The sequence below is a fragment of the Saxophila tyrrhenica genome (assembly GCF_035928015.1).
Source record: "Saxophila tyrrhenica strain CCFEE 5935 chromosome Unknown scaffold_3, whole genome shotgun sequence".
In the NCBI taxonomy this organism is placed as follows: domain Eukaryota; kingdom Fungi; phylum Ascomycota; class Dothideomycetes; order Mycosphaerellales; family Extremaceae; genus Saxophila; species Saxophila tyrrhenica.
Window position 1 is genome coordinate 1,504,832 of NW_027041735.1, and position 16,952 is coordinate 1,521,783.

At 55.0% G+C, this 16,952-nt stretch overlaps 8 protein-coding genes across 8 annotated transcripts; 3 read left to right on the forward strand and 5 right to left on the reverse strand.

Annotated features, from left to right (window-relative positions):
* Nucleotides 1–1,027: 1,027 nt before the first annotated feature.
* Nucleotides 1,028–2,001, reverse strand: LTR77_002543 (uncharacterized protein; the record flags this gene model as incomplete). Its single annotated transcript, XM_064799802.1, has 2 exons — nucleotides 1,028–1,849; nucleotides 1,900–2,001. The coding sequence occupies 2 exons, from the start codon at nucleotides 1,999–2,001 to the stop codon at nucleotides 1,028–1,030; spliced, it is 924 nt and encodes a 307-aa protein (XP_064662557.1).
* A 423-nt stretch (nucleotides 2,002–2,424) lies between these two features.
* On the forward strand, nucleotides 2,425–3,353 carry LTR77_002544 (uncharacterized protein; the record flags this gene model as incomplete). Its single annotated transcript, XM_064799803.1, has 2 exons — nucleotides 2,425–2,467; nucleotides 2,521–3,353. 2 exons carry the CDS (start codon nucleotides 2,425–2,427, stop codon nucleotides 3,351–3,353), a joined length of 876 nt encoding a protein of 291 aa, XP_064662558.1.
* A 244-nt stretch (nucleotides 3,354–3,597) lies between these two features.
* Nucleotides 3,598–4,424, reverse strand: LTR77_002545 (uncharacterized protein; the record flags this gene model as incomplete). The annotated part of the gene is made up of 2 exons (XM_064799804.1): nucleotides 3,598–3,974; nucleotides 4,157–4,424. 2 exons carry the CDS (start codon nucleotides 4,422–4,424, stop codon nucleotides 3,598–3,600), a joined length of 645 nt encoding a protein of 214 aa, XP_064662559.1.
* A 641-nt stretch (nucleotides 4,425–5,065) lies between these two features.
* On the reverse strand, nucleotides 5,066–6,141 carry LTR77_002546 (uncharacterized protein; the record flags this gene model as incomplete). The annotated part of the gene is made up of 2 exons (XM_064799805.1): nucleotides 5,066–5,955; nucleotides 6,048–6,141. 2 exons carry the CDS (start codon nucleotides 6,139–6,141, stop codon nucleotides 5,066–5,068), a joined length of 984 nt encoding a protein of 327 aa, XP_064662560.1.
* A 567-nt stretch (nucleotides 6,142–6,708) lies between these two features.
* On the forward strand, nucleotides 6,709–7,834 carry LTR77_002547 (uncharacterized protein; the record flags this gene model as incomplete). The annotated part of the gene is made up of 2 exons (XM_064799806.1): nucleotides 6,709–6,856; nucleotides 6,909–7,834. The coding sequence occupies 2 exons, from the start codon at nucleotides 6,709–6,711 to the stop codon at nucleotides 7,832–7,834; spliced, it is 1,074 nt and encodes a 357-aa protein (XP_064662561.1).
* A 1,664-nt stretch (nucleotides 7,835–9,498) lies between these two features.
* LTR77_002548 (uncharacterized protein) lies at nucleotides 9,499–12,786 on the forward strand (the record flags this gene model as incomplete). Its single annotated transcript, XM_064799807.1, has 1 exon — nucleotides 9,499–12,786. The coding sequence occupies one exon, from the start codon at nucleotides 9,499–9,501 to the stop codon at nucleotides 12,784–12,786; it is 3,288 nt and encodes a 1,095-aa protein (XP_064662562.1).
* Nucleotides 12,787–12,877: 91 nt separating this feature from the next.
* LTR77_002549 (uncharacterized protein) lies at nucleotides 12,878–13,495 on the reverse strand (the record flags this gene model as incomplete). The annotated part of the gene is made up of 1 exon (XM_064799808.1): nucleotides 12,878–13,495. One exon carries the CDS (start codon nucleotides 13,493–13,495, stop codon nucleotides 12,878–12,880), a length of 618 nt encoding a protein of 205 aa, XP_064662563.1.
* Nucleotides 13,496–15,069: 1,574 nt separating this feature from the next.
* On the reverse strand, nucleotides 15,070–15,573 carry LTR77_002550 (uncharacterized protein; the record flags this gene model as incomplete). Its single annotated transcript, XM_064799809.1, has 2 exons — nucleotides 15,070–15,443; nucleotides 15,495–15,573. The coding sequence occupies 2 exons, from the start codon at nucleotides 15,571–15,573 to the stop codon at nucleotides 15,070–15,072; spliced, it is 453 nt and encodes a 150-aa protein (XP_064662564.1).
* Between the last annotated feature and the right edge of the window lie 1,379 nt (nucleotides 15,574–16,952).

Here is a 16,952-nt window from a genome sequence, read left to right on the forward strand (position 1 = left end):
CTTTTACTGCTACACACTGTGGCTTTGGACATCCAGCCGTCTCGGCCCCATTGTCTTGATCAAGGCGGCCGCGCTGGACCTTACGTTGTCGCCATAAGGCAATGGCCGTTCAATGAAACTATTACAAGCACCACAGTGCCCCCGCGGTCGGCTGCCGTCCGTCAATACGCAAACAGCTCTTCGGACCCAGGGCTGCTCAACTTGATGCTCCAGTGGGCCGTATCGGCGTGCTCTACATTTGGAGATGAGTGTACCGTCCTACGTCTTTCTGCTATGCTTCTTTTCTTTGGGGACATTGCTTCTCGTCTGTCATATTTCGTCGTATTCCAACATGGGTTCATCATCAACATGCTATATCCGCCGCGAAGACAAAGTGAAGCCATCCAACGACTCCACGCCATGGTATCCCTGCAAGAACACCAAAACCTCCAACGACGGAGCACTACTCTGTTGCGAATGGGGTGATCTGTGCGGCGAGGACTCGCTCTGCCAGAGTCGAACGGGTAACTTGACATTGCAGCAATACTACGTGGGTGGATGTACCGACGCAGCGTTCTCGGATAGGGTTTGTCGGAGGGACTGCTGTGAGTCTCATCACTCACCTTAGCCATTCTTACAATGAGCACTCGCAGCAGATGGACTAACCATAGGTTCACAGCGCAATTCAAAGACACGCACATTCAATACCTCCCCACTCAAGCTCTATGGGCCTGCTGCAGCGACAGCGGATGCCACGGCCTCGACGGCGTTAACACCCAGGGTGGAACTGAGTTTCGAGCCCTAGCACCGGAAAGCTGGAAGGCTGTCTCGATAGCCGCGACACCCAGGCCTACGTCCGCGCAGGCGGCGGTGGCTTTTGGCATTCTTGGGGGTTTTGCGGCGTTGCTTTTGGTGGCTGAGGTATGAAAGCGACGGAGGGGGACGGGGAGTGGGTTTGGGAGAGTATAGGGTATGTGACGTGTTTGGGAGTTGATGGCGGCTGGGATAAAGGTAAGGAAGTGTTACAAGGCCTCGCGAGACCCGTTTGCTAAGCCATACCCACAGATTCAGTCTTTGCTATACGGTCTCGGTTCTGGTCACATCGGGGCTCCTCTCTCAGCGGAGCGATCCTGTAAAACCCTTGCGCTTTTACAAGACATACGTGACTTCGAGCTCGTCCTGCGAACATCAGCGTTGAACGACCACTGGAGATGACAGGACCTACTTCAAGCTCGCCAGGCATGATGAGTCCTTTCACACCCTCGCTCTTTACGTCCGAGCGGCTTCTGACATGCTCTCTGTACTTTGGAGCGCCGGGTCGCACGACGTTATCGGCCACGACAACCGCTCCTGGACCGAGGAGCTTCAGTTCGTCCATTGCTACTTTGAAGTCCTGCTCATACAGGTCTTCCACGTGGTCCAAGAAGAAGAAGTCGATGCTCGAGAGCTTCCTCTCGGACTTCAGCTTACGCAAGGTCTCATCAGCCGACCCTACGACGACCGTCACGATATCCTTCAAGCCGGCGAGAGCGATCAGCTCAGAAGCAATAGCAGCGAAGTTGGCATCGAACTCCAGACTCCAGAGATGGACCTCCGAAGGATTGTTCGCTGCTTTGAGCATCTGGCCCGCGAAGTGGATAGCAGAATATCCGACGTAACCGCCCAGCTCAACAAGGACTTTTGGCTTCTGCTTGGCAATCAGATCACTCAGGATCCTCCCCTTGCCCTCTCCAATGTTGATGAGGAAGTCTTGCTGATACGCGTACTCGTCCATCGCTTTAAGGATGAGGGACGGGTTTCCCTGCATGCTCGAGAAGCTCGGGTGGGCTTTGATGAAGGCCAGGAGTCTCTCCTCGCGGCCGTCGTGGGACTAGGAAGTTTGTCAGACGGGTCTCTAGGGCCGGGGCTGATTCATAGTACTTCGACAAAGTCATCTCCCTGCTCCTCGAACTTCTTCAGCGAGGGATATAGCTGGAGCTTGCGTTGCCATTCTGCTTGGGCTTGACTGTCGTTGTCGGACATGTTGCCCTACGGTCTTTATCAGATAAGTTGTGGTTGAGAGGGCCAAAGGGCAGGCTGGCACAGACACACTAAAAGTGAATCGATAAATTCAGGAGATAAAAGGAAGAACGGCTCGTAATCGTGTATTTGTATGCCTTCCTGCAACTGTACCAAGCCATTTGCGGTAAAGTCTGAGCGAGCGTGTATTGTAAGGAGATATCGGCCGCTTCTCATGGAAAAATCTACTTTTACGACTGTGCCGTACTTTGGTGTGATATCGAGAGAAGCAAGCGGCAGGAGACAAAGTGGAAACCGCGTCTGACCCTGTTCAAGACAGTGGTGAACTCTCGAAGCCGGGATGTGGTTTTGGCCCCCACACCTTCTCATTCCTCTTGACATTGGACAAGACTCCTTCACACCTGAACGACTCTAGAGGTACTCGCTATGGACTCACCAGTGGCTTTGATAACAGGGGGAGGATCTGGCAGTAAGCAATTCGTAGTAACGCCCAGCATCGCCGACTGACATCCGGCTGCACAGTCGGGCTCGCGGTAGCCGAACACTTGATCAATCTGCATGGCTACCGCGTTGCCATCTTGGACATCGACGAACAGCGGGTCAAGCTAGAGACCGAGACTCTGGGCTCCTCAAGGTGCTTGGGCCTTCACGTCGATATCACGGACTACAATCAGCAGGCTCGAGCTTTCAAGCAGACCTTCGAATGGGGCGGTAACCGACTGGACCTCTTCTTTGCCAATGCCGGCATAGGAGATAGCGACTCCATGTACAAGGATATGTTCGGCCTAGACGACGAGACTGGATTGCCGAAGCCGCTCAATCTCTGCAGCATGGACGTCAATATGAACGCTGTTTTGCAAGGCATGCATATCGCCAGGCACATTTTTACGGAGAAGAACCAGAAGCCCGGCGGCAAGATCATCGCTTCTTCGTCTGTCGTCGGCATATATCCTAACTATGCCATGCCACTCTACTGTGCTAGCAAGCACGGACTGGTTGGACTCGTGAGAGCGCTGGCGCCGGTTTATGCCAAGGACAACATCAGTGTCAACTGCCTCTGTCCTACCTTGATCGAGACGAATCTAATGCCGAAACATATGGTTAGAGAGTTTCACGTTCCCGCAGAGACTACGCCAATGTCCACAGCACTCAGAGCCATCGATCGAGTGGTGCAGGATAACAGCCTTACTGGGCAAGTAATGGAACTGACGTTGGACGAAGTTGTCTTCAAACACAAGCCGGAGTACTCTCGACCTAACGTAAAGTGGATGTTCGACCAGATGGAGATGTGGGAGAGAGTCTGCGAACCTGTCGGTCTTCACTTCCTCAGTCTTCAAGCACTGCTAACCTTTTGATCATCACCAGGGCTTGCCGCGGAAACCAGGCAACAACGCAGCCGACATTAAGCCTCCTTCAGAAGAGTCTTTCTAGGTGAGCTGAAGTGGTGAGGTGACTGCCATCGCAATTCTCGCGTTGGAGAGCGACGCGAAATTGCTGCGTGCGTATACCAGTAGTCCAAGAGCACGTTCATCGATCTATTGCCAGACTAGCTTCTTTGTCCGCCGGCCATACTTCCCCTGTTGCGCATCACGGCCCCCATCACTCTTGCTTCGTCCGTGGCCTCGCCTTGATCACAGAGCTCAGATCGAATAATGGCAGATCAGGCACTGACAGCTCAATAACTGCAATCATGATAGCGAACAAAAGGTACCAGCCTAACATATCCGCCGCAAAGAACGCCGCTCCGCACGCAATCGTCAGGTTCGTCCCTGTCGCCGTCGCTCCTGTGGCCGTGTAGAACAGGCCTCCTGCAGCAAGCGCGAAACCGGCAGTAGCGCAGATGAAAAGGACGACGAAGATGGCGTTGGTGCGTAAAGAGCAGATCATGAAGAGGAAGGAGAGTAGGGCCAGAGTCAGAGGGTAGAAGCCGAATTCGGCGGCGAATGTTGGGCCTGGAGAGAACGCATTGCCGGGTTCTTCGAGTGAGTTCCAGCAAATGTGAAATAGTGCGCTCCGTAGGAGAGGAAAATCACGAACGAAAGCGTATTGCCAAGGATGAACTCTCCAATGCCCGCAAGCGTCATTAGAAGGCCACCGAAGAAGATGCCTGCATCGTTTTAGTTTGCGAGTTCGAGATAGTAGCAGAGGGGCGACTCACTGCACGTTGTCGTAGGAGTTCCGAAGGTTCCTCCTGACCCGCGCCAGCCCATCAACTCAATCGAAAGTGGAAGGAGCGCGACTGTGAAGCGCAGGATGCCCAGCGGTGTTGGGATGGCAAAGGTCTGGCGAAGGTCTCCAGAAACGGGCCTCTTCGGGTTCAGGTAGATCTTCTCGTACGGTTCCGGTGATAGCGTCATACTCTTGCTCAGGGCATTCTGCAGCTGCTCCTCGCTCTCGATGTGTTGTAGCTTTACGCCGTTGCCCATCCCATTCCCGGCTGCCAGGCCTTCCGTAATTTCCGTTCGACATTATGTATTGCAAGATGATGTTCTCCCAGTCAAGGATTGGGTTTGAAGATAGCAAGAGAGTAGTTCAGGCAGAGTAAAGGAGAGCACGGTCTTACATATATGCTTAACGTCTACCACTGCTGAGGTCGCGGCAAGCGACTACGGTACCCGCCAGATATACGATTTGACCTATACTGTGTGAAAGAGGAGCTGTATCGTTTGGAGCTAACCTGGAGCTCTGTGTCTTGCAGCGGTAGACGATATGGTTACATGCTTGCCATTGGCCATACAAGGCGGAGCAGAACCGAACGCACCATGCGCCAAACACAAAAGTCAGAGCGAGCCTCGGACGCCTCCAGGTTGCGGGGAAAGAGGGTGGAGAGGAGCCTTCATTGTCCTCGGCGTGGGTACTTCCAGCGGAGGGCAGCGGCGGGCTTGGTCACAGCAAGGTGGGAAAGATCCGAGCGACTCCAGAAGTCAGGCGTCGACGAAGACAGGATAATGGCCAAGTTCTGCCGTCGTCTAAGGTAGAAGGTGTGAAGAAGAATGCGGTCGAACGGGGATCTCGAAGCTTTAAGTCAACCTCAATTTCGACTTCGACTTTGCAAAGCCCCATACTCTCACTGCAGCCCCTCGAGAACAAACGCCTGCTGTATGCTCTGTGGTTCTTCGCGGTCAAGTCCCACCGGCTGTCCTTGGAATATCGAGCAAGCAACGTCGCTCCATATGCTGCCCGACCAGCAGCCAATGTACGACCTTCGAATGGTTCTTTGGGCTGATGAACACACCGTCCTCACACCACAAGAAGGCGTCGCTCGCTTGATCGTTTCGTCAATCGCAGATGCTACCATGGCAGACTTTCCCGAGCCAGGAATCCCATACAGCCAGAGGCGGTGATTCTGTCCATTAAGCCATTCCTCGAACTCAGGACTGCGGATGAACCATTCGCCAGTCCCTGGATGTCGCATCTTCATATTTCGAAGATGGGTAGAAGCGAGACTCGGTGCTGTGAAGAACTGCAGCACCTTCCTCCGTTCTTTCGACAGCTGGATTCGCTCGAGTGCGAGAGTGCTACTCGCGATCTGCTTGACCCTTGCAGAAGTCTCATCGTGTACTGAAGACTTAAGAAGCAATAGCTCCAGCACGTCCATCGAGATCGTCAGGTCGAAAGTCACCTTGTACCGACCAAGATCGTCCAGTATCTCGTTCGTCTCGGATGATGTGAAGGGCCATTCTAATGTCCGTTTGAACTTTTGGTATTTGGATCCTGCAACTGCTGGGTCGGAGACGTGGAGCTTGGACTTGATCCTTTCCAGCGTCTGAGCGCAATGCTGTATCTGCTCGGCCGAGATATGTGTACTGAGCTGGGCATTGTCAATCTGAGCACCTAGGCTGTCAAGGCCGCGAAGGATCGACAAGAGTGTATGGACCTCTTTCAATAGCCGCTTCGCGTCTTTGTCCGCGCCTCGAGCACTCCGAATATACTTGCATGTCCTGCTGATTGTCACATCTGTGAGAGTGATGAGTCCAGCCACGGACGCGGAGATAGAGAGAGGGCCCATGTTACGGCGATACCGTCGAGCGCGACATGGGCATACTTACACTGCTTCATTTCATTCTGCCATCTCATAGCCTTGCAGTTCAAGCGCGCAGCTCCGCCGCCGCCAGTGCATAGTAGCTGCAGGCTCAGCCACATGGCGGCTAGGGAATATTGGCCTGGTGGAGAGCCCTAACGCGGAGGTATTCGTAAGCATCGTTACGGTAGAGGGATTCAACCTGCCCAAGCGATTCTGGGAGCGTTTTGTCGCTGTTTCAATGTCTTTTCAAGGGAAGTCTGAAGATTCGAGGTGTTTATACAGCGGGATCAGCCGTGGCGCTAGCGCGTTTTCATCTCGACCCGGACGACCTCACCTGTCCCACCAGCAGACGAATGGCTACGTCGTCGCCAGCCTAACAAGCAACAACGGATGGGATGACCTCAATTGCCTCGTCTTGTAGTCATCTATTTGGGTCCGCTACCGCTCCCTAGCATCATGCCGGCGTCCGCCGAACCGCAGGCGACGTTTGGCCGAAAGTGGATCAAGTTAGACTTCATTCTCTTGTCCTCGGGCAGAGGACCGCTAATCAGATGCAGTAATCGCCGGGAGGATGTCGTTGATATCTCAAGTTCGTAAGTGTGCTAGTCGTGTGGATTGAGGTTCTCTACTATCGTTCTCGAAGGACTTGATCTATCTTCTCGACCCGCGAATTTCTTAGAACTGTCATGGCATCAGGGAAGATGAAGCAATGGGTAACCGCCCAAGACGGCCTCGCAAATCTACAGCAGGTCGAGGCAGACGTGCCTCAGCCGAAGGAGGGTGAGGTTCTCGTCAAGATCAATGCAGTATCGCTGAACTACAGAGATACTGAAGGTAAGCATCCCTTTGAGCCCCCGGAGACACCTACGTCTAACGCAAAATTTAGTGATAATGGGACTCTACGGCCACCACGCCTCCGTTGCCCAATCCCAATCTCTCGTCCCCTGCTCTGACATGTGCGGCACAATCATCACGCCCGACTCCGCCAACACCTGGAGGGCCGGCCAACGTATCTCCGCCATCTTCAACCAAACGCACCTCAGTGGCCAGATCCAGGAGCAGGACATGTCGTCCGGCCTCGGACTACCGCTTCCAGGAGTCCTGACGCAATACCGCTGCTTCCCTGCCTCGTCTCTTGTCGCTGTGCCGGACTACCTGACTGACGAGGAGGCGAGCTGTCTCCCCATCGCCTGCGTAACTGCTTGGATGGCGGTCAATGGGTTTCGATTGCTGGGTCAGCCAGCCAGGGATATGGGCGGAAAGGAGACTGTGCTCATCCAAGGCACTGGCGGCGTAGCGATCGCCGGTCTTCAAATAGCGCATGCAGCCGGCCTGAAGACCATCGTCACATCGTCTTCCGATGCGAAGCTTGTCCGCGCACAAAAGGACTTCGGCGCCGATGCAACGATCAATTACCGCTCCAACCAGGACTGGGAGCGCGCGGTCCTCGATGCCACGGATGGCAAAGGTGCTGACATCATCTTCGAGAACGGCGGCGCACGCACCCTTCGCAAGTCGTTCGACTGTGTTGCCTTCGGCGGTCTTATCAACTGCATCGGATATCTCTCAGGTAAAGAGGATGACCCCGGGGACAGGGTCAACACGAATGTGCTGGCGCTGAAGCGGAACGTGACGCTCAAAGGCCTGCTCAATGGACCTAAGGAGCGGTTCGAGGAGATGGTGAAGTTTTATGCGGAGAGCGGGATCCGGCCGGTGGTAGATCGGGTGGTTGGGTTTGAGCAGGCGAGGGAAGGTTTGGAGTATTTGTATTCTGGTGGTCACTTCGGCAAGGTGGTTGTTAGAATCGATTAGATCTTTACGACGAAAACCTTGACGCCGCCCCTTTGAGCTGGTCCGAAGCAAAGGCTTTACTCTGGTGTCTCAAGAGACTTGGCGAGCCTTTCATGTCCGTCCGTGACTGTCATGACGGCGCCTTCGATGTTCAGACCTCTGACGGCCCATGTATCGTGTTGTTCGGGTGGCCATCATGGCGGTCCTCAAGTAGACCAAGTCGAGCAGTGTTGCCGCCTCCGGTGAAAGTCGATAGGCCGGATGGCTGCCACCCTCATGTCATGCATCTTTCGAGATGTCCAGCCACGAGATCGGTGTGCCATTTCCATCGAGCGGAACTTTGCTGCCATTCGAGAAGGTTGGTATCGAGGGTAGCAATCCACCTACCTTGGTTAGCGGCAGGCTGTATGTCAGCCCTGCTGAAGGTTGAGAAGAACAGTATAGTTCTGAGACTCTCTGCTTATGCTTGACTAACACGTCAAGCGCGAACAGGACGTTGCCAAACCCGAGTAAACTTGCAGCGACGAGCTGTACGTCGAGTAAGGCGCTCCCCCTTAAATTCAACCTCACCTCATGCACCACGACCATCACCATTCCCTTCCGCTTCGAGCTCACGCACACCGGCTGGCCTATACCGCAACCCTACCTGCAGACAAAAGAAGGCTCAACAAGCGCTCTTCCTATTGCGATCTTCACGTGGAAGCCGTGCAGCTGCAGGCCTGTCTGATCGACACCAACACAACCACCCGCCATGCAGCCGCAAGCCACTGTGGAGATTGCGGAGAGGCCTCGCCCTGCGACATGGTGTCTTTGCTCGCTCCGACATATCCCGATTCTCACTGGCACCGACTGGGGTGAGCGAAGATCTTGTCTCATTCGATCTGACCACGACTCAGTGACAGCAGTTCCAGAAGCAAGTGCTTCTCTGCGGTCCTCTCAGCTGCGGAGTCATTGCGGGCCAGGCTCGCCAGGCTGGTGGACTGCACTGGACCTGCGGGTAAATGCCTCATTGCAAGAACAGATTCGCCCTACAGACGAGCTCCACCTCCGATCTCGACGGAAGTCTGTCTTGCGTGTGTGGGGTGGAGTCTTGTTCGTTGACGCTAGAATATCAAGCAAATTCCACACTTGTGACCGTTGCTGACCACATCACAGAGGCCGAGGCTGGGTGGGTTTGTGAAGGACCACCAAATCTGCTTCCATCTGTCCTGCATCCTTGTACATTCTCAGATTCTCACCAAATCATTTAACCGACGCCAAGGGTACGAGCCAAAGACAGAGCTGCGATTGCGTCAATGGCCGCCTTCTGAACCAACACCAGCAAGACGCCTCTCGGCTGCCCTTCCGACTACGCTCACGTTTCGAGGGACGACCGCACATCACTCCGCAATACCCTAAACGCTCCGACTGGACGACCTGCCCTGTGGTATTGGGCGTTCTCGTCGCTGCAGATCGCTACACATTTCTAAACATCGCCACGCACGTCTTTGTATTGAACGTGGTTTCGGAACTGTGCCACGGCAACTAAAATAGCAGGACATGTAAACAGCCCGGCCGGCCCTCGACGACACCCTCAGTCCGGCGAGTGATGCGCAAGCTTGTACCCATGCTTTCCTGACGGCGGTGTCGACGGACAGATGGATACAGACTACCAGCAGAGCTCGCCCAGCTCTCACATGCTCAACATGAGCGCGGCGCCTCCAGGTGTTGGCTTCGACGCGAGCAGTCAGTCTGGCAGCGACTTCGGCTTTGGAACGCCTCAGAGCATGAGCATCGACACCATGATGCAGGGCAGTGATATGCCGACAAGTCGACCACCGCCTGTGAATGCGCCAGGCGGCATAGGGGCTTTTGGTGCTGCTTACGATCCTTCCCTCGTTGGCCCACCAGGGACGCAGAACGGTCATCACCAGCATCGAGGCTCAATGTCGAGCTTCCAAGACGGGACGTCACCTGTACTTGGTCATCAACACCGACTCAGCATCAACAGTAATGGTCCGTTCCCGGCGCAAGACAGACACTACAGCTTCGGTGGCTCGGATACCACCAGTCCTGGAGGCCAGCGAGGGCATGGGAGCATTGGAGATAACTCTCGAGCTAACAACAGCAACGACACGGTAGACTCGCAGAATGCGGACAAAGACGAAAACAACAAGAACGGCGACAATTCGAACAACCCACCACCTGCCTGGAGCGAGCTGAAGACGAAGGCTGGCAAAGAGCGGAAACGTTTACCTCTCGCTTGCATAGCATGCAGGCGGAAGAAGATTCGATGTTCTGGCGAGAAGCCTGCCTGCAAGCACTGCTTGAGATCGCGGATACCCTGCGTCTACAAGGTCACGACACGAAAAGCCGCGCCTCGAACAGACTATATGGCTATGTTGGACAAGCGACTGAAGAGGATGGAAGAGCGAGTCATCAAAATCGTACCGAAGGAAGAGCAAGGCATAGTCAGCAGCACCGGCAGAGCGGTCGTCAAACCACCTCTCCCACCACCGCCTCCAAGATCAGCTGGAGGATCCAAGAAGCGTGCCGCAGAAGCCGCATTTGGTGATGAGCTGGACGAGTGGGCCAATGCGAAAGCTCCTGTAGTCGAGGCGAAAGATGGGATTGTTGAGGAAGGCGAGAAAGAGCCGTTGAAGAAGCAGGCGTCAGAAGAGCACAATCTGCTGCAAGAGGGTGCGGATAAACTGCCGCCCAAGGCAATACAAGAGCATCTGGCGGAGGTCTTCTTCGATGCTGTCTACTGCCAGAGCTATCCCTTGTTACACAAACCGAGTTTCATGCGGAAGTTGGCGCATGGAACGGTGCCGCCAGTCTTGACACTCGCGGTCTGCGCTATATCTGCTCGCTTTTCGAATCATCCGGAAGTGCGCACGGAGCCTGCATTTCTGCGAGGTGAGGTATGGGCGAGCGCTGCGCGAGATATTGCGCTGCGACGGTATGACACGCCGAACATCACAATTCTGATCGTCTATCTCATCCTTGGACTACACGAGTTCGGCACATGTCAGGGCGGCAGAAGTTGGATGTTTGGTGGCATGGCGCAGCGTATGGCGTACGCACTGCAACTGCACAAGGACCTCGACCACGATCCGCGATCGCAGGAGTCTGACGAGAAGAACGAGCTTACATTCACCGATCGAGAGATCCGGCGGCGGACGATGTGGTCGTGCTTCTTGATGGATCGATTCAACTCGAGCGGCACAGACCGACCGCTGTTTGTTGGCGAACAGTACATTCGTGCTCAGCTTCCCATCAAAGACTCCTACTTCCAGATGGACATTACTGGACCGACAGAGGATCTGGATGGCAACGTTCCGAACCCGGTGGAGCCCGGTTCAGGTCAAATGTCCAACGCTCAAGAGAACATGGGAGTAACAGCCTACCTGATCCGACTGGTGAGCATCTGGGGCAAGCTCGTCGCTTACCTGAATCTCGGCGGCAAAGACAGAGACGGGCATCCAATGTGGGCAGAGGAGTCAACCTTCCACGACATCAAACGCGCAGTGAAAGCGTGGAAAGAAGCTTTGCCAGACGGGATGCAGTACAACGCGGAGAACTTGCAGAACCATGCCAGTGAGAAAGCGGCGAACCAGTTCATCTTCTTGCACATTGTATACAACCAGGTCCTCCTCTTCATGAACCGCTTCGCTTTGCCAATTCCTGGATCTCGACCGACGTTTCCCAAGGACATGCCTGAAAGCTTTATTTCGGAAGCTTCGAGGGCGGCGCATGAGGCTGCGAACCAGATCTCGAATCTTGTGAATGAAGGGATGGACCATCATGTCGTGGCGCCGTTTGCAGGCTACTCTGCGTTCTTCTCCAGCACTGTACACATCTACGGCGCTTTCTCGAAGAATCCCAGCCTGGAAGCATCGAGCAAGCAGAATCTGGCTTGGAACGTGAAATACTTGACGAAGCTGAAAAAGTACTGGGGCATGTTCCACTTCGTCACTGAGAACCTTCGTGACCTGTATCGGCGACACGCGGATGCAGCGCGATCAGGAAGTAAAAGCAAAGAGGGCGATCAGGCAATCTTCCAATACGGCGACTGGTTTGATCGATATCCGCACGGCGTCAGCGGGACAGACTATGAAGAGCCGAGCGCTGAGATCAAGAAGGAACCTGGCGCTGATGCTGTGCTCGGCCAGAAGAGCGATCTACAGAGCGTAGAAGAGTTTTTCTCGAAACTCAGCCCACCCAGTCGCGCAGCTGTCAATCAAGAGAAGCAACCGCAACACCGCAAGATGGCCAAGAGACGGCACTCGAAGACCCAAAGCAAGCAATCGAACACCGCCAATACCCAGCACTCCCAGCAACAACCCCAGCAACAGTCCGAAGACCTCCCTCAAGACCGCCGACCATCCGTAGACGAACTCATGTCCCAGCAAGCCTACCACCAACAACCCGACCTCTCCGCCCTCTCCCAGCAACAACAACAACACTCCACGGCCTTCCCACCGGGCTTCCAACCGCCCCACAACCCGCTCCTCCTTACCCCGCCCCAGCAGCAAATGATGTCCCAGCTCGACCGCCAAATGGTCCTCAACTCCTACGCCGGCATCAACCCGCCCTCGTCCGCCACGCACCCGGGCTTCAACACCCTCGCCGCCAACAACAATCCAAATCCCATGCTCGACCCGTCCCTCGACCCGTTTGACTTCCACAGCATGTCTAATGGGAACGGGAACGGGAGCGGGAATATGTGGGGCGACCCGTCGAGCGCGTGGTTCATGCCTTTCAACATGGATCCGCCGGCCATTGGGGAGGATAGCGGGTGGTTTAATGGGGGGTTTGACTGGTCTGGGTTTGGAGGGGGGTTAGATTTCGGGGTGCAGGGGACGGGGTTGACGCCGAGGCCGGAGTTGGATGTTGAGACGGTGGGGCAGGAGGGGTTGGGCGGGAGTAGTGGGGTAGGGGAGGAGCAGGCTGCTGGTGGGGGAAGTGGGGGTGGGATGGGCGAGATGTAGCTGTCTTTTTGTACATGTTGTTGATACCACATTTGGAGGGATGAATGAAAAACAGCGATTTGACCTTTTTCAATCGATCGGAGATCCAAGATCAGTTCTGCCGTGGTTTCACCAGCCCGTCGTGCACGATGTAGTAGACGACCGTGCTATCGTCGTCCAGAATCGCCATTAGGATTCGTTTTGGCTGCTCCGTTCGCCAGCTATTCCCTTCACCCTCAACTTCTTCCCCCTCTGCTTCCTCACTCTCACCCCCATCACCCAAACCCTCAACCACACTCCCCTCCCCAAACCCCGGCACCTTCCCCACCGAATCAAACACCTCCCCAAACCGCCCCAACGTCCACTTCTCCCGCACCGAACAGGGCAGAACCCACTCTCGCTCCGCCTTCATCTCCGGGATGCCCGATAAGCCAGCTTTCCTATGCGATTGCAGGAGTTCGATCTGTTCATCTGGATGCGTGTAGAGGCGTCGCGGCGGGAGGCCGGATATTAGTGGTCGAGGAGGTGAAGTGGTGTTGGGTGACGGGGATGGCGAGGGGGAGGGCCAGTGGATGCGGATGCGGGTCCAGGCGTGTTGGTGCCGGAGGTTGTGGGCGATTTGGAGGGTGAGGTTTTTGTAGGGATGGATGTCCGGGGGGCCAGGGGTGGCGGGCGTGTGGGTTTTGAGGAGGGATTGGAGAGCTGAGGGGTGGGGTGTGGGAGGGGTCATGGTTGTTGGTGAATTGATGTCGGTGGTTTCAGAGGGTTGTGGGTCGCAATGAAATGTCTTGTTCTTGGTGAAAAACTCGTTTCATATCTGGTCAATTCATCAAGCACAAGCAGATCGATATCGACTATCACATGCTTCGAAATTCCCCACTAAATGGCCCAAGCGCGCATGACTCAACCGCACATCACAAGATGTTGTTACGCATGTTTCCCTTTCTCTTCCCTCCTTCCCATATCTGCAGGACCGTACTCCAAATCGTCCAGCGGCCTTTGGAAACGACTCAAGCCAGAATCCTAGGTTCCATGAAAACTCCACCAAGGCGCTCTGATTCTCAACACAGTCGGGCTTGCAGCCGAGAGGAGCGCCGCCGGCTCGACTTTGCACTCCATGTCGACGTCGCAAGTGTGAAATGTGCGGGGTGTACCAACGACCCGGATAGCACGAAGGTTGAGAGCAGAACCCACGACTTCCGGAATGCCTTCGTGACTTGGGAGGCGGAGGAAAGGCAGCGTTGATTGTTTGCTCGAGACGTGCGCTGGACTGATGGCGGACATACAAATTCGATTTCATTGGCATGGTTGCTGTTGTAGCACCTTCATTTTCTCCATGGGACCTTGAGGACAGTGTGTCTCCTAGAGACGAGGCACGTCTAACACGTGCTTCCGGATCCATACACCCAGTCACCCACCTCAAAACATGGTGACCACGATATGCTTACCACCCTCTCCACCCATCCCACAACCTCAAAGACCCACCATCCTCTCCCTCCCCTCTCGAATTCTCTTCTCCCAAAGAAACACGTCCAGCGCCGCACTCCAAACACGTCCCGCGGCCTTTGTGACCGGCGCTGCTTAAGGCTCCAACCGACCGCACGAACTTGGCTTTACACCGTGTCAAGTTTAGTGGGGGGGAGTTGTGACTGATACATGCGACCTTATACGACGAACAATGCGTGAGAAGAGAGGTTCGCAGTGGCTTGAGGGAAGGCGCCGTTCAGATCGCTCGAGACGGGGTTGCTTGACTGAGAGCAGACAGAACAGAGATGTGTTTGTGTAGAACGAAAGCGCATTTGATCTTGAACGACAGTAATTCCCGTGACTTCACGTGAAGTGTACCTTACCCAGGCCTTAGGCCAGGAGTCCAAGCGCAACGACTCACCCACGACAGACTTCAGACATCTCCATCTTCCTCTCTCCTTCTCTTCTCTTCTCCCGCAACAGATACCGAACACGCGCACGCACCCCAGACACGTCCAGCGGCCTCTGGGAACGGCGCGTACATAACTCTCAAACCCGATGGGCCCGACTGCATCCCATGTTGCGGTCCTTCACAGTGGCCCGGAAGGGGGGGTTTTAGATTGATACTACGATGGTACGAGAAGAATGACGTACACAGGTTCGCAGTGGCCGCAGTGAAGGCAGCGTCGGGATTGCTCGAGACGGCTTGCTGGAGCTTGGGGGCAGACATTTCTTTTTAAGTATACCAGTTCGTAATGTGGTACAGTGAGCTGAGAGGCACCTATCTTGCCCTTACATCTCTACCTCCACAGTCTGTCAACCACTCCTCCCCACGCGCTACAGCGTGCTAAAGTTCCTCCCATAGCGGTCCGTCAGTGTCGGCGGAGTGAAGGCGGCCAAAGTCGCCAGCACCGCCGCAGCACCGCTCAGCACGGACCGCCCCAAGTTCACAACGGCCCATCGGTCGACCAGGTAGTGCGTCGTATCCTCGCGCTTCATCTCGGCCTCGTCGGCTTTGGAATACACGACTTCCTCGAACTCGGTAGCTTTGGCCTCGAGCTTCTGATTGATCGGCTCGAGGCAAAAGAGACTGTATGGGACGTTCATCAGGAGTAGAGCAGCGGCCCCGATGTAGAGCTTCGCCGCCGGGGAGAGGTTTTGTTCGTATCCCGAGCGGAAGCCCACTTGGTACGATCCGCTATTACGCGGTACTGGGATATGATTAATGAAAGTCCTTCACTGGAGCATTGGGGAGAATATACGCTTCCAAGCGAGGAAGCTGAAGATGCCGCTGCTCAGCGCGACCAGCAAGGGGCCGAGGGCTTTGTCGCTGTCGAACATCCTCTTCCATTGTTTGGCAAGGAGAGGCGGCGGGGCGAGAAGCAAAGCCGGGGTTGTGGAGAAGGACTGGGTGAAGGTCCTGCCTGTGTGTTCTTGAGTGAGTAATGAAGGTAGGTCGTTAAACGCTACGGGGGGCTGTGGTACCGTAGAGGAAAGCGGCGCTGGTCAAGCCCACGACGCGAGCGGTCAGGAAGGGCCCTGAGCTGAGCTTTGGAGTGTGTTGTGACATTGCTGGCCAGGGAAGGTGGGGATGGATAGAAGAAGATCGGATGGAGGACGGGAGTAGGTGCCTATAATGACTTACTGTTACACAAGGCGTGCGGCGAGCACTGAGCTACCCTTGCAGGATATACATGCAGATCGGAAGTCGCGCGTGGTTGGACTCCGATCCGATCATGCCCGTGTTGTTGTGATGTGGACTGCACTGTATCGACGACGCCCCAAGTGTCTAGCATGTATAAGAAATCATTCCGACCTCCAATGCATCTACTTGCGATGTCAACGAACGTCCGCTCAACCTAAGGATAGAAGGTCAAGTGAAGTGAGGACGTCCAATCTCTAGCAACGTCATCCGCGTCCAAGCGCCCAGCCTTCCTTCGACGCTACTGCACGGAAGCTCGACTGCCGGTTGCTGGGAGCCACGCGACTGTTTTCTCGAACAACACAGCGACGTGGCGGGCAATGAACGGCGGTGTGTATAGTCTACTGCACGAAGACACAGCAACGTCGAATCGAGGCAGCTGTCAACGATATAGCTGCGTATGTAGCGCTGATGAACCACCATTGAGAGGGAGGATGTCGCCGCGGGAAAGCCCATTCGTTGCGCTTGAACAGTGAACCAGCCGCTGAGATTTGGCAGTCACGACAATACTCTAAAATGCCCCCTACGACAGGCCTTCCTTGCTCATATTTCCTGATCGTTCGTCTTGTTCAATTGTACATAGCAAAAGTAACGACGACGGGGTAGGGATGACTGTGGAGAGAGCATCGGCATAAAAAGCGGCCCGTGCAGTCTTCCTGCCACCTTCATGCATCCCGGATACCAAAACTTTGGACTACACAAACATCCGAGCGCATGCTCACCACCACAAGTTCACTGTGCGACGACCACTACGCAGACCGAGGACAACAACACATACCATCTTGACGACTTCAAGTACATGCGCGACTGGCATCCGGCGTTGGGGAGTTCTGTTTTGCGGGCGTGTTGTTGCGACTTCTTCCTACACTCCAGCATCTCGAGCGCAAGCAGTACCAGGCAACAGGATTAAGCCAGCCTCATTCACCTTGAAGGAAGACAGTTGATCATCCCAAGGACGACCACGCGTGTACATATGCCTTCGCGACGCAGGAGAAGACCAGACAGCATCGATACCTCC